Source organism: Telopea speciosissima, chromosome 5 (assembly GCF_018873765.1).
Source record: "Telopea speciosissima isolate NSW1024214 ecotype Mountain lineage chromosome 5, Tspe_v1, whole genome shotgun sequence".
Lineage (NCBI taxonomy): Eukaryota > Viridiplantae > Streptophyta > Magnoliopsida > Proteales > Proteaceae > Telopea > Telopea speciosissima.
In genome coordinates this window covers 67036128-67060091 of record NC_057920.1, presented here as the reverse complement: position 1 = coordinate 67060091, position 23964 = coordinate 67036128, and the positions used below count along the sequence as shown (strand labels likewise).

At 39.6% G+C, this 23964-nt stretch overlaps 2 protein-coding genes across 2 annotated transcripts; both read right to left on the bottom strand.

The window, feature by feature from the left end:
• Positions 1-8773: 8773 nt before the first annotated feature.
• LOC122663343 (putative disease resistance RPP13-like protein 1) lies at positions 8774-10936 on the bottom strand. Its single transcript, XM_043859021.1, has one exon. The coding sequence runs from the start codon at positions 10934-10936 to the stop codon at positions 8774-8776; it is 2163 nt and encodes a 720-aa protein (XP_043714956.1).
• A 4465-nt stretch (positions 10937-15401) lies between these two features.
• LOC122663342 lies at positions 15402-16256 on the bottom strand. The gene has a single exon (XM_043859020.1). The coding sequence runs from the start codon at positions 16254-16256 to the stop codon at positions 15402-15404; it is 855 nt and encodes a 284-aa protein (XP_043714955.1).
• Positions 16257-23964: the final 7708 nt, after the last annotated feature.

Genomic DNA, 23964 nt, shown 5'->3' with positions numbered 1-23964 from the left:
GCCATCTTTTCTGGAATCTGATTTACTTCTTCGTGTTTCTTGGTGTTTGCATTAACAATTAGGTTAAATCTTTATATTTTCCATTATGACATTCTTCATATACTGCATTTAAATTTTCCTTTTCTCTTTAGACAAAATTTATAAATAACCTCATGAAAGCATTATGATAATAGTACATGGGAGATTGAAGAGAGAAAATAGGGAAGAGAAAAGATAGGGTTGAGAATTAAAAGATAAGATAAGATATTTGGGGTTGGCTCTACAGACGAAGCCGGACATCCTAGCCTGTTAGGAGCAGCCATCCTCTCTACCCAATTGAGTAATTGATTGGGTTTCAAAGTCTACCTTAACCCGAATATTCTCTGGGACCCAGGACGGTCCCTAAAATTTTATTAATTCAATCCAAAGAATAATGAGTACAAAGGTGGGGACATGCCTGCCTAACCCCAAACCCAAGCTATACAAATCACCTCTCCTAAGTGCGTCAATTTGGAACTGCAACTGTCTACCAAAATTGAAACCACCCGCGTAAAATCGTACCAAACCATATCGTTGCAAAAATGGTACGGTACGGTATGGTCAAATAGTATTGACCACAGTACGGTATCGGTATTGGGTACAATACCATTGGTATGTACCAAAACCATACCGTTATACCGAAATGGTACCATAATTTGTCGGTGGTGGTGATATAAGTTTAAGCTTTCATAAAAAAAAAAATTGGAGTGAGAGGCCCTTGATGGGACATTTTGTTATTTTCAAGGTAAATTAGATTTACTAAATGTCAGCTAAATAGTTGATTGAACAGCCAAGCCCTAATGGTACATGTGCATCAAGGTAAATTATCCGATACAACCGAGATACACTAAATAGTTGATTGAATGGTCAAGCCCTAAATGTCAGATTTACACTTTGCTATTTTCAAGGTAAATCAAATTTACTAAATCTCAGCCAAGCGTCCAGATTGAGAGGCCCTTGATGGGACATGTGCATTGTATTCTATCAGTGACTCATCTCCTTCTGAAATCTGATATAAGACAGGATTTATACTATTTTTTGGTACCAAATTTATACTAGTTTTTTAAAAACCGGATTTTATACCATTTTTAAAAAATCAGATTTTATACCGTTTTTATACGGTATCAGTATTGAAAATGGTATTCTTAAATGGTATGGTACAGTATCGGTATTGGGTACCTATTTTTGGTACCGTACCGTATTACCAAAACCTTACCGATTGACAAGCCTAACCTCTCCACTCCGGGACATTCAGACTCACATCCACCCCGTGTACAAAAACTAGTAATTATTTACTGAATACCGAACACCCCAAAGCATCCTCACGTGTGATCCGTTGCAACTCAAGTGTAAAATTAGTTTCACCCACAAAATCCGTGTTACAATCAAAATTCGCAAGCCAATCAGCTGCCCTATTCCCCTCTCTATACGTAAAAGATATCATGGGACAAACCAAATCAACCAGATTCAAAGTTTCCTGAAACTAATACCAACCTTTCCAAGACCCGCAATGTCTTTTGGAGACAGGACGGTTGTCGTCGGATCCGAATCAACATATACGCCTCGAAAACCCAGGTCACGACATAAATTAAGGCCGTCTCTCAATGCCCTAATCTCCGCCAGTGTGTTAGTGAACTCACCGTAATACTTGGCAAAAGCAGCCACCAAACAACCTTCCCTGTCACGAATAATACCTCCACCCCCACCCACACCTAGATTACCCCTACAGGCACCATCAACATTAAGCTTTATCAGATTGAAAGGGGGACACCAATACACCGGTATTGGAGGCATTTGGATGGGGAAGTGATGAGATAAACCAAAAAATTGGAGCACGAGTGAGTCCTGCATAGATGGCGCCTTCGCAAAGGTGTAGCTCATAGGAACCTCATGAATCCAATTTCTAACAACTTCCACAATGTTGCTTGCCGACCAGGGCCTCTCTCCATGTCTTCTATTATTCCTCTCTTTCCACAATTTCCATATAATAAGAGCCGGAATCAAGCCAATAATGACACCACATAGGCTCTTACCCTTTGCTTGACTTTGCCAAAAGAGAATTCTACTCTTCACCTCTTGCATCAGTATAATTTCCACTTTAAACCATAGTTCAAAATCTCGCGAAATCTCGATCGAGATTTCGAGAATTTCGACCCCCTCGAAACGAAATGACCCCTCGAATAAAAAAAATACTAAATTTCGATCGAAATTCTCGAGATTTCAAGATATTTTGAGATTTTTTCAAAATCTCGCGAGATTTCAAAAATCTCGAGAAAATGCTTTATATAAAATACTATGTTTCGATAGTCTCGGTCGAAATTTCGACCGAGACTGAGAAACAGAGCATTTTTCCTCTTTTGCTTGGTTTTTGAAGGTTTTTGCTTATTTCTTCTTCAATCTTCCACTTCCCACTTGAATCCTTGCCACATCTACGCCGGAATCACTTGGAGAACAAACTTCTTAGCACATCTGTGAAGCCTTTCCACTATTTCAGGTAAAACCATATTCTCAAAATTGATTTTTTTTAGGGAAATGCTTGATCAACATGTTTGTTTGTGATGAAATAATTATATGTTAGACACTGGAAACCGATCTACGACTTCACGGTGTCGAAATTTTTTTTTGGTATATATATTATATATTTATTTTTCTACTTCAAAAATTGGATTTATTTACAACAAAAATCAAAAAATAATAGGGGTTATGTATATTGTATGGTGATGAATTAAATATATGTTAGACACCATTGGCCGATCTATGGCCTCATGGTGTCAAAAATATTTTTCTGCCAATAATTAATTATTTTAATTTTTGAAAATTATAAAAAATATTTAAAAAATTCAAAAAAATAGCAAAAAATAAGAAATAATATGAGGTTTTTGTTTTAAAATTACTGAAAAATATAAAAGTAAATTGTACATACTTCTTATTTGCTGCCCATTTACATATCTTTTCGATTTTGTTGTGCTAGGCCAATATTTATTTGAAAAATATTTTTAAAAATTGTTTTTAAATATGAGAAAAATATGAGGGTTAGGGGAAAAATACTAAATAGTTATATACTTATATACTTGTGTTAGTGCTCTTAAATCTTAATTCTTAAACATTTAAAATTTTAAACTAAAAGAATTGATGTGCTTCAGTGATTAATGAATTGTCTTTTATTCATGCAACAGTAAACTAGTCTGATTATGACGAACCGTGATAAACGACAGAGCCAGAGGCAAGAGGGGCAGAGGCAGCCCGCCCAGACCCAGGAGGAGGGGAGCACACCCAGGCGCACTAGGGGTGACATTGCATGGTTGCATGGCACTCCAATTGATGGGGATAAAAGAAAATCCCAATGCAACTATTGTCACATGCAGTTTTTGGGAGGTGGTGCCACTAGACTCAAACAACATTTAGCTGGGAATTCTCCTGAAGTGGTCGCATGTCATAAGGTCCCTGTGGAGGTATCTAGGGCTGTCATTGATTACATGAAGGGAGGGAGTAAGAGGAAGGCTCAAAGGGAGAAGGCAAAAGTAGATCTTGAGGAAGCAGTGAGGTGTACAGCGGGAGGCCAATCAATCCATCGTGATGATGATGATGATGACAGTGATGATGTCTATGTTCCTGATGATATAGAGACTGAGCAAGAGGCTAGGGATTGGAGACGAGCACAGATGATGAGCAGACCTGGTTATCATGAGGATCAGGCGAGAGTCGAGAGATAGAGAGTAGGTGGTAGTGGAGGAGCAGGTACAAGTGGAGGAGGTGGGTTGCCTAATCCCTTTAGGAGATCACAGAGTACGAGGGTAGCTCCCCCTCCGCCTCCACCACCACAAGATGACCCAGCACTTCACCAAGCACCTGGTGTTTATAGAAAGAAAGGCAACAAACAACCAAAAATCAAGGGAGCATGAAAAAATCTGAAGGGGATGGTGAAGGAATCTATAGCTAAGTGGATGTTATACCATACCATCCCAGCAAACACAGCACAAGGCCCCTTTTATCAGACTATGATAGATTCTATTGCTGAGGCTGGCCCAGGGTATAAGGGGCCCACCCCATATGAGATTATGAATGTGTATTTGCCCCAATAGAAGAGAGAGCTTGAAGACTACATCAATGAAATGAGGGGGCTGTGGGAGAATTATGGGGTGACCATAATGTGTGATGGTTGGACTGGTCCTACAAGAAAGTCCATCATCAATTTTATGGTGTATTGTGATGGGAGGACAGTCTTTCTGAAGTTTGTTGATGCATCCAAGGAGAAAAAGGATGCAAAGTATATCTACAAATTGCTGAAGGAAGTGGTAGAAGATGTAGGAGTGGGGAACGTTGTCCAAATTGTAACGGACAACGGAAGCAACTACAAGAGTGCCAGTGAGAGGTTGATGCAAAACAATAAGTACCGATTGTTTTGGACTCCATGTGCTGCCCATTGTATAGACCTCATGTTGAAGGACATGGGAAAGATCAAATTGGTACAACATGTCGTAGAAAAGGCAAGGCAAATGACCAACTTTGTCTACAACCATGGGTTTGCACTAAACCTCTTGAGGGAGAAGTGTGGGGGTGACTTAGTGAGGCCAGGCTTAACTAGATTCGCCACCAACTATATTGCACTCAAGAGTATAGAAACCAAGAAGTCTGGACTGAGATCAATGTTTGCTTCTGAAGACTGGTTCAACTGGAATGGGTCTAATACCCATGGTGGTAGGGAAGCACAAGCTACAATTTCATCATATGACTTTTGGTCTAAGTTGCGTAAAGTGGTACAACTTTTGGACCCAGTGGTCAAGGTTTTGCATATAGTTAATTCTGCTATCAAGGGACCAACCATGCCACATCTATATGCTGTCATAGACTTGATGAATGAAGGTGTTTACAATGCAAATCCACGAGGTAGCAAACACTTTCTCAAAATTATCAAGGAGCGCTGGGAAAATCAACTTATGCATCCACTGCATAAGGCTGGTGAGTGTACACTCTTTGTTTTTTATGCAATTACATATTTTAAAGTTAATTTGAAGGACATATTACTAACTAGTCAATATGTAATGTCAATTTTAACATATTATTTGAACCCCAAGTACCAATACAGTCATAGACTTGGGTTGAATAATAGTCTTATTGACGCAGTCAAAGAAGTAGTTGCCAAGTTGGAGCCGAATAGTAAATTACAGGCGATATACAACAATGAGGTGAGTCTTATAAGTTATAATTCATTTGGAATTTCTCAATTCAATACTAAATAGTAACGAGTCATTACTAATTTTAAATATTTTCCAAATGATTATAGTTGAAGACTTTTAGGGATGCATTGGGAAGTTTTGGAACCAGTCGCACAAGAAGGCGGACACGCGTGATGCCGGTACTCATTAGTCATTACTTCATTAGTCATTACTCAATTCAATATCTTATTCTTTTGAAATGAAGGTGGCATGTTTCTTTTGTTGTAATGCAGCTGAATGGTGGGTGTTTTATGGGGGTTCGCAAACAATTTAAGAAAAATAGCAATCAAGGTTCTCTCCCGACATGTTCAAGATCCGGTCGTGAATGCACTGGAGTACATTTTCTCTCATCCACTCCAAGAGGAGAAATAGATTGGGTTCTGAACGTCTCTCTGACTTAGTGTATGTGCATTATAATTTGAGGTTGAAGATGCAACACATGCGCATGGGACAAGAGGGTATCAGGAAAAATATCGATCTCGCCGACATTTTCCAGGTGGAGTCAGATGATGAAGATCCTATTGTTGATTGGGTGAGGGATAGAGGTGAGCCAGTGTTAGATCAGCCTGGAGGTAGACCTGACCCCATGATAGCTGAACACATAGAAGCTGATGTGGATGACTTCATGGCTGCAGAGGGTGAGGTACATGCACGAGACGCATCACCCATACCGTTCCAGTCTACTGGTGGTGTTGATGAGGAGGATGAAGATTGGTCTATGTCATCTGGTGGAGATGGTGATGGTGGAGATGGTGATGGTGGAGATGGTGGTGGTGGTCCTGGTGGAGATGGTGGTGATGGAGGTGATGATGAAGGTAATGATAGACGTGATGATGATGGTGATGGTGGTCAAGCATATGAGTGAACTCGAGTCCCGTTTGTGGTACAAGAGCAGCAAGAGGCAATCCGTGCCCCCACCGGCCCCACACCAGCCACACGGCCCACATCGTCCACCTCGACCTACTTGAGAAAGCAGCGTGGCCAGTCCCGTCCTGGTGGTCATGGTAGTGGTACAGCAGGCAGGCTGAGCTTATGGACATTGATGCCCTATCTGGCTCTGTTGGTGGACTGAGTATTGGCGATAGAGATAGTAGATCGAGTGGGCATTTTCGTGCTCCATCTTTTCATGTAGACAGCAGTCCATCTCCAGCACAGTCAGAGCATGGTTCATCTCATTCACATCCATGTGGCGAAGGGCATTCGGCGTACCCTTGGGGGCACCTATATCTTCTCCATCCATTCCCAGTTTTGAGTATGACTCCCACTCACAAGGATATAGTGGATCGTCTTTTGTGCATGACTTCTTTTCCTACACTGGCTACCCAACCCACCAGCCGCAGCCGTACAACCCGTACATGCTCCCAGAGCCGTCATATGACTCATATCATAGTGGATCAGTGGGTAGTACTTCTTCACAGTTTGGTGACCTATATCCTAGGATAGGTTACCTTCAGCATGTTGATGATGCAGTTTACATGGCCACTGTGGATGACTACACTCGCTTCTTCTCCCAGACTATGATGTGGCATGCATTTGTCCTACAGTCGAAGAGCAATACACGTAGGCTCCAGTGGACCATGAGTGGGGTTGATCCTGGACGGCGGAGTAGTTATTATTAGCAAATTTGTAAACATTTGAGATGAATGATGACTAGTTGACTACTTGACTTGTAGCCTTGTAGGGGACAATTGGGGATATTGACATTGTGATTTGGAATGTTTGATATCATCTTCTTAAATCTTAACTCTTAAGTTGTTATTTGTTAACTTGTTATTGACTTGATGTCTTATGTACTTAATATTATGATTTATGACTTAACTTATAAGTCATTATGTTTCCAACTTAGTTCCAAGTCAATTTACTTGTTTAATGTACAATGTGTATGTGTAAATGTGTAATTAACTAAGTTATACACTTATACATTAGGGTTCGACCATACATTGCCAATCAATGATGCACATCCAAAACACCATTTTGGGTGACTATTTTTCCAATTTGAACATTTAAATGCGTTTATATAGCCTAAAATAGGGTTTCCATGAAGTTTCAGACCTTAACTTGGCCTAAAACCCACCGAAATGACCTATCGAAACATACCAGAAAAAATACAATATTTCGACCGAAATATCCAAAATTTTGAATATTTCGGATATTTCGGTCAGCTTGAAATACCGAAAAGAAACGAGTTCTCGAACTATGCTTTAAACAACCGAGAGAAAAAAACCCCACACTCTAGAAGTAGTTCCCCCCCCCCCCCCCCCACACACACTAAACAATGGGACATTGTTTCAACCTTGGGGGAACCACAACACTGGCATTTAGATGCCAAGGGAATTCCAAGTTTCCTGATTGCGTCATCCGTAGCAATCCCCCCACATAAAACCTGCTAGGCAAAAAAGCTAACCTTATTAGTGGTTATAGATTTCAAAGTCTAACTTGTATTCCTCTTACGCTTATTAAATAGACTTAAAATGGTAGTCGATTATAACTCCTAATATCACGTACTACAACTTCTATAACCGCTAATCTCTTCACATTATAAGTTACATAACTGTCTGATCCTTCTAACTCATGCATCCCACTTATAAACAAGAACTACCAGTACCACAACTCCTACTTAGTTACACTATCATACAACATGCCCTAATCCCATAGAAGTACTTCACGTACGATTTGTAGATTATCATGAACCCAACCACACGTGCATCCCTGTATCACAATCCAGGCACATAACACATTACAACGATTTGTAGGTTATCATCCAACCCATAGACACGTGCATCCCTGTATCACATTCCAGGCACATAACACATTACAACAGGGATATTGGACTATCACGAGTGTTGACCAAGGGCTTTGACTGTTCTATTTCCAGTCCAATAAGGCAAAATAGAAGAAAATGAATATTTGGTATTTCCTAACGGATTAACTTTTGAAAATTTTTAGGGCTGTTCATTCATTGGAGAATTGGAGGATTGATGCTCTGTTATTGCTGGGCACGACCCGGCCTCCTGTTTCGGGTTCTTCTCTGTTTTTGGCTGAGTCTTTGATTTCAATTCCAGTATTGCTCATTTTTGTTTTGGCTCTCAGGCTTTGGCTCAGAGCCAAGATGGTTATGTGAAGCCTGTATTTGGTATTACTAAGTTTTCTCTCAGTTTCCTCAGTTGTTGGCCTCGGTACAATTTGGGTTCTCAGTCTACTTGTGCTACAGGCTGACTATCAGTAAGAGCATCTCAATTTGTGTTCGACACAAAAAAGGTAAAAAAAACTGACACTACTTGCTGCCATGGCAAAACAGGGCATAAGACTAATCGCTTCTGTTTAAATTAAGAATTTTCTTTTCTACAGGCTTGTCAATTATATTCTTTCACCAATGCTCAACTAATAACAAAGTATTATCCTTTCACCAAAAACTAAATTAAAATTATAAACTGCATAAAAATGATAATGCAAATACCATAGCATTACACATAAAATAATGTAAATTTTACCCCACAAAAAAACACATCAAATAATGTAAATTGAGCTCTGACGTGCTTCTAATGGATCTGAGATTTACCTGTTCGAGATATCCGTTGGTCCCCAATCCAGATTTCAGGAATGCTTGCTGTTAGCATGCTCCATTCGGCTTCTTCCTTCCGGTGGTGTTCTTCAAGTCTCTCACATCCCGAAATAATCAATGATTGAAGACTATCCGGTAGCATTTTAACTGAAAAAAAGTTGATTCCGGGGCAATCTCTAATTGTCAAACGTTTTAGAGATATGAAGTTCTTGAACTCCGGAAGATACAACAGCTTTGGACAGCCGACGATTGTAAGCTCACGAAGCGAAGGCATGTGATCTTCCCTCTCTATTGGTGTCCATATTTCCAAGCGAGGCATTCCATTGATTTCCAGAATTTCTAAACTCGGGAAAGGACCCAAAGAATCATTGTTTACCTCTCTCAAGAAATTCATTTCATGTATGTACAATGACTTGAGGGAAGGGAGTTCTCCAAGCTCTGGAAGATGGATGCAATTGCAGTTTCTTAGGTGGATAAATGCAAGTCTCTGGAATCTTATGCCCCAATTCCAGTCTGGAAAGCTTTCAGCACCAAACCCTGTGATCTTTAACCGTTCGATTAAGGGATGGGGCTCAATAAGATTAAATTTCATCTCACCTTTATTCTTCCATCGGAACTTCCATCGGTGAATTGAACTCCATTGGAACTCCAGTTCATGAATTTCAACCTCATCACCAAATCGAGCTTCATTAGCCTGGTCTTTGGTAACATTCTCCATCTTTGTTATGCAAAGTGATCCTCTAAGCTTCTTCATGAATTTCAACTCTTCAATCTGACACCCTTTCTCTTTTCCCACAATGAATGTGGTCAGTGTATGTAGATTAGTTAACTCCCGCATTCTTGGAGGCATGGAAGTCAATTGATGCACCCCTTTCAGATCGAGATACTGAAGATTACTCAGCTTATTCATTTCATTGGGTAACCCGACCAGGTCTAAGCAATCTCTTAGCTTCAATGTTTCTAGTTTATCGAGTTTACTCATTGATTCTGGCAACTTTCTGATTCGGGTGCTGGAGACATCAAGGTATCGTAAATATCTCAACTTGCAAACAGAGGTTGGCAACTCCTTGATTCTTGTAAAGCTCAAATCCAAAACTCGTAAGAATCTCAATTTCACAAACAATTTATGAGAAACGTCCTTGATCATCGGCCTTCCACACTCATTCTGGAATTTAAGTGTGCGTAACAACTTTGCCTCATAAAATCGTTCATATATTTTCTCATCAAACTTTCCAATTTTGCCACCAAGACATAGCATGGAATGCAAAGTCCCCGGAGATATCTTATTTGATCCACCCTCCTCCACTACAGTATATTCCTCCGGACAACATTGTTTTACTAGTTCACGAACATCCATATGAACTTTGTATTCTGATTGTCTTCCAGGAGCAAAAAATTGAGGATCAAAATATTGCTGAAAAATACCTTGTGAGCAAAGTTCTTTGAAATATATTCGACCCCTCTCCACAAGTTGTTCTTTCCCTGTCTGTATACAGCCCTCGGCAATCCATAACTGGATCAATGTATCCTCCTCAAATTCATGATCTCCAAGAAATAGAAACCAAGTGTAGATAACACATCTCTTTAGATGTTGAGGAAGATTGCGAAAGCTTTCACATACATCTGAGGTATTAGCAACTTCAGAAGTGGATCCTTCATCAACCTTGGTGTCCATGTTTCCAAGCTTGGACTGTACAATCTCATGATAAGTATGAACAGGAAGTGGTTCCTCATGTGGTCGTACTGTCATTTCAGGTTCACCGATTTGGGCCATTTCTTCAGAAGATGAAAATCTGACAAGCTTTCCAATAGATTCCAATTGCAAGGTGATGTTCTCTAGTTCAACTGAATTATCATAGATTGAGTTTATGATATCAAGTGCCTCATCTCTTTCATGTGCTTGACTAGATTTACCAATAATAAAAGGAAAAAATGGTACTCGACTAAAACCGGAAGCAATGCGCTCTAATAAGTTCCCTAGGCCTTCAAATAGAGGTTGATGTTCAAGAAACCTCTTCTGTTTTGCTGGATCTCCCAATTTCTGAAGCTCTGCATCTCCGAGCATGGTCAGGGACATCACTAACCTCTCCAACACGTTTTGAAGTGGGGAAGAAATGAGGGTGATATCTCCAAGCCCCATTTTTGCAGGATCTCGTAGTACATGCCTGATCTTTCTAAATATATGAGAATCCAATTGCTTGAGTAGAAAATCTGGTGAATATTGACCTGCCAAAATCAAGGAGGATTGATGAAATGTGCATTTTCCAATGAATGCTACCATGAATTGTTAATATATACGATTAATAAAAGGTTAGAAAAACAAACATGAAAAATTTATGGCAACACTAGAAATACCCCTTCACTCCTTTTCAAATTATGGATCCTTACAGAATAAATCCAAGTGCAAAATTGAGTTCAGGGGGTAATTTGGAAATATTTTTCATTTTACCTTTTCTTCGGATTGATATGAAAGGAAATGAGGTTTAAAGTCATCACCGATTGTAAAGATGTCTGTGCAAACATCCTTTCTGTGAGCATAGAATATAAAATAAAAAATTACAGAAGGGCTTTAAGGTTAGTCACTTCATAATCAATCAATAGATCATTGCCAGTTTTATAATTTTAATGTTTCACTCAATTTAAATATTTTATATTGTTTTTTAGAATATCCCAAAATATTTCATTATGAAATTAGAAAAAAATTACTTAAGCACCAAAATATTCATGTGGGAGAAAAATAACAAGCCGAGGAAGGTAGGTAACAAAATCGTTGTGCAAGGCCTAGCACGACAAACAAATTAAAATACCAACTGGAACCAAATTTGGTGCGACGGTAGGATCAACTGTGGCAAAACAATACATTTAACAATGATTAAAAAATCAAGAATGGCTGAAACAGTTTTACAATTGAAAATACAAATGAAAAAGTCTAACATTATATAGAACACATGCTTGAGTTGAACTACCAAACTCCAAATATGACCAACAACGAGTTATAATGAATCAACCATCATGTAGCTGAGCTTTTTAAAACCCCATCCCAACCTTAGGTCCTCTTAACTCAGCCTCAAGCCCATCCTGCTCGAGGTCAGGCTGGGATATCTTAGTCCAAGCGCAGATTTGCTGTCGCTCAACCTAACCCTAACAGTACCAGAAAGCTCAAGGTCTGACCGGGCCTGACTGACCATTGCTACCCCCTGTTTTCTCATTTCAGGCCTGGACAGGGCCTAGCGCCTCTGTTTTTGTCCATTTAATGTCCTAGTCTAAACAAAAAGGGGGGAGGAGATGGGGGTTGGAACATCACCAATACCGATCATCCTAAGCTAAATTGTACAAATTCGAAAACATATACATGTGTAAAATCCTCAAAGCAATAATCCTGTTATTTTAGAAGCACAAAGATTTAACAGGGACACCTCTCAAACTGAACCGAATGGAAATTCAAGCATTAATCCCACAATACAGCATTGACAAATTATTGGTCTCCCAGTATATCATGTCCAAAAGCAGATTATACTAAACTCTAATATGAATTATAGGCTTTTGGCACAGCAAATATTGTACAAAATTCTAGTAGGAATTTTAGGCTTCTAGCACAATAATCACTCTTATTGAAAAAACATTAAGATAAATACTTTGGTTGAATATAGAGATGTGAGATAATATATATTTGTTGAGAAGTACTGTTCACGTGACACTGTTCACGTGAACAGTGATTTGGTTGATATGTGTATCTTCTATTTTCCTAGTCCTAGTTTCTAATTAGGTCAAGTCCTAATTCTTCTGTGAGTTGTTAGTCTTAGTTTCAGTTTGAATTATTAGTTCTAGTTCTTTTCCTATTGTAACTTGGAATCCTATCATGATTAGGAATTCCTAATCTGATTAAGAGTTCCCCTTTCTATTTGTAATTTTCGCTCTATTATAAATAGAGGGGCTTTCCTATCAATAAAGACAAGAAGTTATTATTCTCTCATTCTCTCTTTTTTCTCTTCTCTCAAGTTACTAGTTACAGGTCCTAGGTTTTCTACATGGTATCAGAACTAGGCAACCAGTGACTGATTCTCTCCAAGATTGTTGTTTTGAGAGTTAATTTTCATTTCTGGTTTGAAGAAGAAAACCCTAGTTCATAGAAAAAGAAGAACTAGGGTTTCATGTACTCAATTCATTTATTCGATTCTCAAAACTCTACATCGATTTGAATCTGATTTCGCTCTTCGATGAGTTGCGATTAAATACTGATTTGTTGCTCGATTGATGAAGAACCCTGGTTCCGAGCGTAGATGCTTCTGAAGAACCTACTTTCGTTGAAGGTACAATCCTTTTTTGACAGTGATCGAGGGGCTGGAGTTCAGGACCTGCCCTTTTTTTGCTCAGTTTCTCTTTGCTTATTGTGAGGAAGATCTCTAATTTTCTGGACGAAGGTTTTCGTCTTGCTGAGTGTTGCTTGGCTTAGTTGTTGATGGGCTCTTGTTCTCTGATGTTGGCTATTGATTTCTGGTGGTATCGATTCTTTGCTGGTATTTTGTTGCTGTGGGTTCGATTGAAGCTGTTCTTCCACGGAGTCAAATATTTATCGCTGTTGTCCGCTACCTCCAGATTGGAGTTGCAGGTTTTCTGTTTAATATTCACCCTTCTATTTGGAGTTGCATGGAAACTTCCTTTGCTGGAATTATATCTTTCTGGTTTTACTATGAGGTTGAAGTTGCAGCTTTTGTTCCGCCTCCTCCTTTCCCTGCTTTCTGATCTGAGTTTTTGGAGATTACATTAATTTTCTCCATGACCTGCATTGTTCTGATCATCATGGGCAATTGGTCGAGGACGGCAGTATTGTCACTTGAGAGGACAAGTTGGCCTACGAGTCCCCATTCAACAGCAGAGATACTCCAAGGTTCGGAGCCTGGGTAGAAGATGAGTCTGTACTGGTTGTGAGATACAGTTCTCATAATATTTTTAAGGAATTCCAGCAAAAAACTTTTGTAGCGCTGGTATTGTTCTAGATCACAATGACGTTGTATCATTGGGAATATTTCTCGGGGGAGGATATCTTTAGCTTTTAAATATAAGCAGATTTTGTATGTTTTATGGAAGAGAGCATCTTTAAAATGATCTTCAATACAATCTGTAACCTGAAGAAAGCTTTATACCTTTTCAGGGGAAGTAACATCGTCCCAATCAGTTTGTCTAATTGAGTCGAGTACAATGTTCTGAAGACTGAGCTGCTTGGAATAGAAAGTGCCAAGAGCTTTTGAGAAGGCGGTAAGAGCGGTGCGGAACGGTTTTTTCTGTCCGGCTACCTGCGTCTTCCACAAGGTGTTTATCTGATGGTACCACTTGGTAGGTATTCCATCATGATGAAAGAAATCAGTTGTGTTTGTCACAGACTGACCAAAAGAAGATGGAGCAATTGTCGCTGGTAGTTGTTGTACTACCTGGGAGTAGCTGGCAGGGGTCATGTTCCATAAATAAAAGGGATCCTGACTGTCCTGTTCTTGACTATTTCTGGGGAAGAAATAGGGACTAAAAGGTTAAGAATGAGAGGGAGAGAGTTCCGTTGTTGTGGCAGGAACTCGAATGTAACAAGGAGTCGACCCTTGGGTAGGTATCGCTGCTGTTACCTGGGGTTCTCGAATGAGAATACCGCCACGGGGGGTAGGGAGTAAGCCAAGAGAAGAGGCTTTTTTGCCTTTGTGATGTGGTGTCGCTTTGGCTTTACCTTTGCCTTTGTCTGGAGGATGTCGGGGATTCATGGTCTGCTAAGATAATCAGCCAAGAAATTGTTAGTACCTTTAACATGCACAATTTCATATTGATATTGATTAATCATATTAGCCCAATTAATCCTACGAGAATTAGTTTCATGATTTTTAGTTTTCAAAAATCTCGCATGCTTGTTATCGATGAATCGAAACTTCTCGTAAAAGATAAATCCTAAACCGTTGAATGGCATTTACAATGGCAAGAATCTCTTTCTCATAAATAAGATAATTAATTTGAGCAGGGTTAAATTTGCCTGAATTATATCCGCAAATTTGCTCATCAGAAGGGTTTTTTAGAGGTCGTGCTTTCAGGACACAGCCCCAATGTTCATTGCTAGCATCTGTTTTCAGAATGAGGAGATCACCAGCAAGAGGGAAGTAAACCGAGGGACAAGATTGAGTAATCTCGGCTTGTAAGGAGAGGATTGTCTGTGTGTCAGACTTGGTCCAAGTGAAGTCAACATCCTTTTTTAATTTTAATAAAAGACTTTGTTCTTTAAGGGAGAGGTCTTTTATGTAATTACATCCATAGTTCAAAATTCCTAAGAACTGTTGGAGATGCTGTTTATCACGTAAGACAGAAGGGAAATCCTTAATTTTGATAAGGATATGATCTTGGAGTTGGAGTCCATGATCGGATAAGACGAGGCCTAAAAAGTCGATTCGAGTTTTTTCGAGTTCGATTTTCTTAGGGGAAAGAATTATTCCATGTTTGAGGAATAAGTTACCGATGATACGAAGGTGTTTCGTATGTTCAGCAGGAGAAGAAGAGAAGACAAGAATGTCGTCTATATACGCCACACTAAAAGAAAGGTCACCAAAGATGGAATCAATCCAGCGTTGGAAAAGTTACAGGGCAGTACAAAGTCCGAAGGGCATAATCGTCCATTGGTAATGGCGATTAAAAGGAGTGGAGAAAGCTGTGAGAGGTTTGGATTCCTCAGTAAGCTTGAGTTGCCAGAAGCCAGATTTTAAGTCAAATTTACTATAAATCGAGGCCTGTTTGGCATGGTGGATAAGAATATCCTTTCGAGGGATGAAGTATCCGTCAAAAAGAATGTTTTGGTTTAAATGTTTGTAGTTTATAACCATACGAGCTTTGCCACATTTTATTTCCGCATGATTGCGTACCATAAAAGCAGGGCAGGAGTGAGGACTTGTTGAGGGTTCAATAAGTCGGAGTGCCAATAGTTCGGGAATCTGTTTGTCAAATTCTTCTATATCGGCTTTGAGGTAGAGGATTGGTTTGACTTTGATGATCTTATTGGGAGCATCGAGTTGGACATTACACCATCGAGGGCTTTTATCCCACCAAAGAAGAGGGTCTTCACTGAAATTAGGAGCCAAAAGGTCAAGGAGCCAATGGGTTATGGCGGTTTTGATAGGGATTGGCCAGATTACAGTTGGAGTAATCCGTTCAGGAGTGAAAGCTGAATCACATAAAGATTTGTGTGAAGTCATAAGAGGAAGAGTAACATCACCAGTTGGATGTCTAAGCTGAATAGAGGAGGATTGCAAGATGAAAGGCAAATACTTATGAAGAAAGTTTGTGCCAATAATGAAATCACCATGCATATTGGGAAAACAAGTGATTTTTGGAATAAAAAATTGCTTGTTATCAAAGAAGATTGGGATGTTTAGAGCTTTGTACTCTAAGGTCGTAGTTGGACCTGAAACGCCACTGATGTAGGTAGGCAGTTCCATTTTTTCCCAAAAATAACAAGGAATTGCAGATGTCTTACAAATGCATCCGGTAGCACCGATATCCATAAGGATATCTAGGTCATAAGGTTTGAATCCAGGGAAATCAAAATGTCCTTTAACATAGGTGTAGTTTTTAGGATTTTGTTTGGATTGGAAGAAGATATCGTCGTCAGTCGAGTGACATAACGATGAAAGATGTTTATGACAACAGTAGAGTCTGTGTCACGAGAAAAATCAGCTGGTAAGGGACTTTTATAGAGTCTACCAGAGGGAGGTATCCAATTAGGGTTTGTTCCAGGAAGATTGCGATGAACATAAGAATTGGAAAAGCGAGAAGAAGAGCTAATCGAAGCGGTTGAAGAGCCGTAGGTAGCTGTTCTAATTGAAGGGTGTCTTGGCGATCGAGAAGAGGAAGGACTAGGACCAGAGGGTCGTCTTCTGAAATAGAGGTTGTTACCTGAAGATTGTATTTCAAAAGTAGGAGGTGGAGGAGCAGTAGTGAGATTTTGAGGGGTGTCTAAAATATCAGAAAGCATCCATTCACTGGGGAGTTGGATATCTTGCCAATTGAGCAAACGAGGTTGAATCTCATATTCGAAAGGTCTAGGTTCGAAAAGTTCGATGATCCATTTATCTGAAAGAGGCAATAGTTTAGTAGAGGTAACATTCGTTAACTCATGTAAACATTTCCAACTAATAGCCAGGTTTTGGCTGTCAGCCTTCATGCCAGTCCATTGGGTCTTAATTTTAAGAACCACGGAATCACAAAGATTTAGATCATGAATAGAGAGAAAGAAGTTGGGTCACAGTTTGAACCAAACTGAACCGTTAATGAGATTTGACTCAATTCCACCGATTAAAGCAGTAACTGGTTCGGTAAGAAATCTTTTGTCAAAGACAGCAATGACAACAGGAGTGTCTATGCCTTGGCGAAAGAGCGCCTTGAGTTCAATCTGAATGAGACCAATGTGTATGTATCTCAATTTAGGATGTGTGGCTATCAAACGTTGTATTTGAGCCGGATTGAATAGAGAGATTTCAAGGGTAGCGTCATCTGTAGACTGAGCAGTGGTGTTGCCGCAAGCTTGGTCAAAGAAACGCTGTGTCCAAATTTGAAGCTTGGATAGCTTATAAACTTCATTATGCTTAATTGATTTAAGCTTTGTGAAGAGATTAGGGTCAAAGGAAACATCTTCGCGAAGAAGATTGTTTAAGGAAACCGAGTCACATTCGTGTGAGGGAATCAGTTGGATTTCAATCGGGGTTGGATTCGAAGTGGATTCGTCTTCCATAAAGATGAAATCGGAGTCGTCATCAGAATCGAAATCGTCTGATGCAGAAAAGAGTTCATAGAGAAGTTCAGTGGGGTCTGAAACTTCAGAAAAGAAAAGAATCTTGTAGTTGCATTCGTCGAGGTAACGAATCATTTTACGGGCATTCTTGGATTTATTTGGGCATTCATTGGCAAAATGGCCCTTTTCATTACATAGGTAATAGGTACATTGAGATTTGTCCTTTTTACCAGTGTAAGGAGTACGTTTGTGAACAAAATGTTTGTTGGTAAACCGTTTGTTCTTAGAAGAAAAGTCCTTAGAAGGGAAGTCTTTAGAATGGAATCTTTTCCAATGGTATCATTTTTTCTTGCGAGAAAAAGGAAAAGTATGAGAAGACTTAGACTTGGGTTTAGAAGAATGAGATGGCTATGTACCAAACTCAAATTCATTGTTAAGAAGATCTTTGCATAAGCCGGGGGAGACTTTATGCTTAAGCTGTTTAGCAACTCGTGCTTTTAAACAGTGATCTAAGATGTGGCGAAACACGAAATTAATTCGGTTGCCAAGAGTATCAACGCTTTTGGATTCGTTGATGAATTGAGGGTATGTCGTGTGACATAATTCATCCCAAGGTAGAGGTAACTTCGGGAAGAATTGTTCTTTCCAATAGTTAGATTTTGAGCTATCTAAGAGTTGGAAGAGAGACATATATTTTTTAGAAAAAGCTTCAAATTCAGATAAATTATTAAGCTTAATCTTAGTGAGGTTGAAACTGACATGTTCTGCAAGCTTGTCAGGATGATGGTAACCACAAAATTCAGATTTTATGATTTTTGTGAATTCAACCAAAATTTTCTCAAAGTTTGAGACATAGGTGAAAAGGGTAGTCTTGGTAACTTTACCATCTTCGGTTTGGTTAAATTTTTTGATGAATTACAAGACATCACCTTGCAGGGATCCACAAAGATATTCCAAAAATTGTTCTGCTTTCCATGTGGCTTTGTTGTTGGTAATCAACAGGGAAAAGGTTTGTGCCCATTCAGTAATGGCTTTGTCATAGTCTTTGATGGCAATATTGGTGAGGTCCAAATATGTGCCAAAGGAGGCTAAACCATACTTATGAAGGTCATCTTTTCTAGTATAGAAACCTTCGGAAGGGGTTGCTGTAAAGACAGCGTCACCAAAAGAAGTGCGAGAACCGGTTTGAGGGTGGTAATCCTCATCGGTTTCAAGATGGTCTGTGGGGTCCACCTTACGTTTAGAAGATTCTCCTTCAGTTGGGGTACTGTGGGGAAAAGGGGTTGAAGCAGGGAGTGACTCAGAAGAATCAGAGTCAGATGCAGAATCAGAGTTTGAGGTAGACGATTCAACTTGAATATCATCTTCGTCATCCGAAAAAAACACAAAATTATGTGCGACAAAACTCTGTTGGTTGTCAACATAGAATTGTTGCATCATTTGGAGAAGTCGGGTCTACTCATCTGGATCTATTGATGTTTTATACCGATTTTTCCAATGTTCCATAATTTCTTGATGATAAAGAAAATCATCAGGAGGGAAATCCTTAGAAGGAAGTTCCTCTATGAGTGTGCTGATTGCAAGAAAGGTTTCCCGGGAAGGGAAAGGAGGGGTTAGTGAATTTGACTTAAAATCTGGCTTCTGGCAACTCAAGCTTACTGAGGAATCCAAACCTCTCACAGCTTTCTCCACTCCTTTTAATCGCCATTACCAATGGACGGTTATGCCCTTCGGACTTTGTACTGCCCCGTAACTTTTCCAATGCTGGATTGATTCCATCTTTGGTGACCTTTCTTTTTGTGTGGCGTATATAGACGACATTCTTGTCTTCTCTTCTTCTCCTGCTGAACATACGAAACACCTTCGTATCATCGGTAACTTATTCCTCAAACATGGAATAATTCTTTCCCTTCAGAAAATCGAACTCGAAAAAACTCGAATCGACTTTTTAGGCCTCGTCTTATCCGATCATGGACTCCAACTCCAAGATTTTTGGACCGTTGTCCTGCCTATACCAGAGAATGGGTTTAGCCCCCAGGATATTATCCTTTTAATTGCTTAGATTACTTATGGCTTCTCTACCCCCTTGTTTTTGTGATGACCCACTCATCCCATATGATCACTGTACTCATGCACTTCACGATCGCACAAGCAATAGTGGTGCGTTAAATTACTTAATAGATCTCACCTTAGAACATAATGAAAAAATCAACAAAAAATTAGATAATATCCTCACTCTTCTGTCAGATCTGGTTGACCAACAACCAGTAACCCCTCCTTTCCCTTCTCTGGAAACCTTTCTTGCAATCAGCACACTCACAGAGGAACCTCCTCCTAAGGATTCCCCTCCTGATGATTTTCTTTATCATCAAGAAATTATGGAACATTGGAAAAATCGGTATAAAACATCAATAAATCCAGATGAACAGACCCGACTTCTCCAAATGATGCTATAATTCTATGTTGACAACCAATAGAGTTTTGTCGCACATAATTTTGTGCTTTTTTTGGATGACGAAGATGATATTCAAGTTGAATCGTCTACCTCAAACTCCGATTCTGCATCTGACTCCGATTCTTCTGAGTCACTCCCTGCTTCAACCCCTTTTCCCCACAGTATCCCAACTGATGGAGAATCTTCTAAACGTAAGGTGGATCCCACAGACCATCTTGAAACCGATGAGGATTACCACCCTCAAACCGGTTCTTGCACTTCTTTTGGTGACGCTGTCTTTACAGCAACCCCTTCCGAAGGTTCCTATGCTAGAAAAGATGACCTTCATAAGTATGGTTTAGCCTCCTTTGGCACATATTTGGACCTCACCAATATTGCCATCAAAGACTATGACAAAGCCATTACTGAATGGGCACAAACCTTTTCCCTGTTGATTACCAACAACAAAGCCACATGGAAAGTAGAACAATTTTTGGAATATCTTTGTGGATCCCTGCAAGGTGATGTCTTGCAATTCATCAAAAAATTTGACCAAACCGAAGACGGTAAAGTTACCAAGACTACCCTCCTCACCTATGTCTCAAACTTTGAGAAAATTTTGGTTGAATTCATAAAAATCATAAAATCTGAATTTTGTGGTTACCATCATCCTGACAAGCTTGCAGAAGATGTCAGTTTCAACCTCACTAAGATTAAGCTTAATAATTTATCTGAATTTGAAGCTTTTTCTAAAAAATATGTCTCTCTTCCAACTCTTAGATAGCTCAAAATCTGACTATTGGAAAGAACAATTCTTCCCGAAGTTACCTCCACCTTGGGATGAATTATGTCACACGACATACCCTCAATTCATCAACGAATCCAAAAGCGTTGATACTCTTGGCAACCGAATTAATTTCATGTTTCACCACATCTTAGATCACTGTTTAAAAGCACGAGCTGCTAAACAGCTTAAGCATAAAGTCTCCCCCGGCTTATGCAAAGATCTTCTTAACAATGAATTTGAGTTTGGTACAAAGCCATCTCATTCTTCTAAACCCAAGTCCAAGTCTTCTCATACTTTTCCTTTTTCTCGTAAGAAAAAACGATACCATTGGAAAAGATTCCATTCTAAAGACTTCCCTTCTAAGGACTTTTCTTCTAAGAACAAACGGTTTACCAACAAACGTTTTGTTCACAAACGTACTCCTTACACTGGTAAAAAGGACAAATCTCAATGTACCTGTTACCTATGTAACGAAAAGGGCCATTTTGCCAATGAATACCCAAATAAATCCAAGAATGCCCGTAAAATGATTCGTTACCTCGACGAATGCAACTACGAGATTCTTTTCTTTTCTGAAGTTTCAGACCCCACTGAACTTCTCTATGAACTCTTTTCTGCATTAGACGATTCCGATTCTGATGACGACTCCGATTTCATCTTTATGGAAGATGAATCCACTTCGACTCCAACCCTGATTGAAATCCAACCGATTCCCTCACACGAATGTGACTCGGTTTCCTTAAACAATCTTCTTCACGAAAATGTTTCCTTTGATCCTAATCTCTTCACAAAGCTTAAATCAATTAAGCATGATGAAGTTTATAAGCTGTCCAAGCTTTAAATTTGGATACGGCGTTTCTTTGACCAAGCTTCTGGCAACACCACTGCTCAGTCTACAGATGACGCTACCCTTGAAATCTCTCTGTTCAATCCGGCTCAAATACAACGTTTGATAGCCAAACATCCTAAATTGAGATACATACACATTGGTCTCATTCAGATTAAACTCACGGCACTCTTTCGCCAAGGCATAGACACTCCTGTTGTTATTGCTGTCTTTGACAAAAGATTCCTTACCGAAGCAGTTACTGCTTTAATCGGTGGAATTGAGTCAAATCTCATTAACGGTTCAGTTTGGTTCAAACTGCGACCCAACTTCTTTCTCTCTATTCATGATCCAAATCTTTGTGATTCTGTGGTTCTTAAAATTAAGACCCAATGGACTGGCATGAAGGCTGACAGCCATAACCTGGCTATTAGTTGGAAATGTTTACATGAGTTAACGAATGTTACCTCTACTAAACTATTGCCTCTTTCGGATAAACGGTTCGTCGAACTTTTCGAACCTAGACCTTTTGAACATGAGATTCAACCTCGTTTGCTCAATTGGCAAGATATCCAACTCCCCAGTGAATGGATGCTTTCTGATATTTTAGACACCCCTCAAAATATCACTACTGCTCCTCCACCTCCTACTTTTGAAATACAATCTTCAGGTAACAACCTCTATTTCAGAAGACGACCCTCTGGTCCTAGTCCTTCCTCTTCTCAGACTGCCAGCACCCCTTCAATTAGAACAGCTACCTCTGGCTCTTCAACCGCTTCGATTAGCTCTTCTTCTCGCTTTTCCAATTCTTATGTTCCTCGCAATCTTCCTGGAACAAACCCTAATTGGATACCTCCCTCTGGTAGACTCTATAAAAGTCCCTTACCAGCTGATTTTTCTCGTGACACAGACTCTACTGCTGTCATAAACATCTTTCATCGTTATGTCACTACTGACGACGATATCTTCTTCCAATCCAATCAAAATCCTAAAAACTACACCTATGTTAAAGGACATTTTGATTTCCCTGGATTCAAACCTTATGACCTAGATATCCTTATGGATACCGGTGCCACCGGATGCATTTGTAAGACATCTGCAATTCCTGGTTATTTTTGGGAAAAAATGAAACTGCCTACCTACATTAGTGGCGTTTCAGGTCCAACTACGACCTTAGAGTACAAAGCTCTAAACATCCTAACCTTCTTTGATAACAAGCAATTTTTTATTCCAAAAATCACTTGTTTTCCCAATATGCATGGTGATTTCATTATTGGCACAAACTTTTTTCATAAGTATTTGCCTTTTATCTTGCAATCCTCCTCTATTCAGCTTAGACATCCAACTGGTGATGTTACTCTTCCTCTTATGACTTCACACAAATCTTTATGTGATTCAGCTTTCACTCCTGAACGGATTACTCCAACTGTAATCTGGCCAATCCCTGTCAAAACCGCCATAACCCATTGGCTCCTTGACCTTTTGGCTCCTAATTTCAGTGAAGACCCTCTTCTTTGGTGGGATAAAAGCCCTCGATGGTGTAATGTCCAACTCGATGCTCCCAATAAGATCATCAGAGTCAAACCAATCCTCTACCTCAAAGCCGATATAGAAGAATTTGACAAACAGATTCCCGAACTATTGGCACTCCGACTTATTGAACCCTCAACAAGTCCTCACTCCTGCCCTGCTTTTATGGTACGCAATCATGCGGAAATAAAACGTGGCAAAGCTCGTATGGTTATAAACTACAAACGTTTAAACCAAAACATTCTTTTTTACGGATACTTCATCCCTCGAAAGGATATTCTTATCCACCGTGCAACTCAAAAGAAGTGCGAGAACCAGTTTGAGGGTGGTAATCCTCATCGGTTTCAAGATGGTCTGTGGGGTCCACCTTACATTTAGAAGATTCTCCATCAGTTGGGGTACTGTGGGGAAAAGGAGTTGAAGCCGGGAGTGACTCAGAAGAATCGGAGTCAGATGCAGAATCGGAGTTTGAGATAGACGATTCAACTTGAATATCGTCTTCGTCATCCAAAAAAAGCATAAAATTATGTGCGACAAAACTCTGTTGGTTGTCAACATAGAATTGTTGCATCATTTAGAGAAGTCGGGTCTATTCATCTGGATCTATTGATGTTTTATACCGATTTTTCCAATGTTCCATAATTTCTTGATGATAAAGAAAATCATCAGGAGGGGAATCCTTAGGAGGAGGTTCCTCTGTGAGTGTGCTGATTGCAAGAAAGGTTTCTCGGGAAGGGAAAGGAGGGGTTGCTGGTTGTTGGTCAACCAGATCTGACAGAAGAGTGAGGGTATTATCTAATTTTTTGCTGATTTTTTCATTATGTTCTAGGTGAGATCTA

Bases quoted from the DNA above. Each gene is read 5' to 3' on its own strand.
- LOC122663343 (XM_043859021.1), bottom strand. From the start codon at position 10,936: ATGGGGCTTGGAGATATCACCCTCATTTCTTCCCCACTTCAAAACGTG.
- LOC122663342 (XM_043859020.1), bottom strand. From the start codon at position 16,256: ATGGAACTGCCTACCTACATCAGTGGCGTTTCAGGTCCAACTACGACC.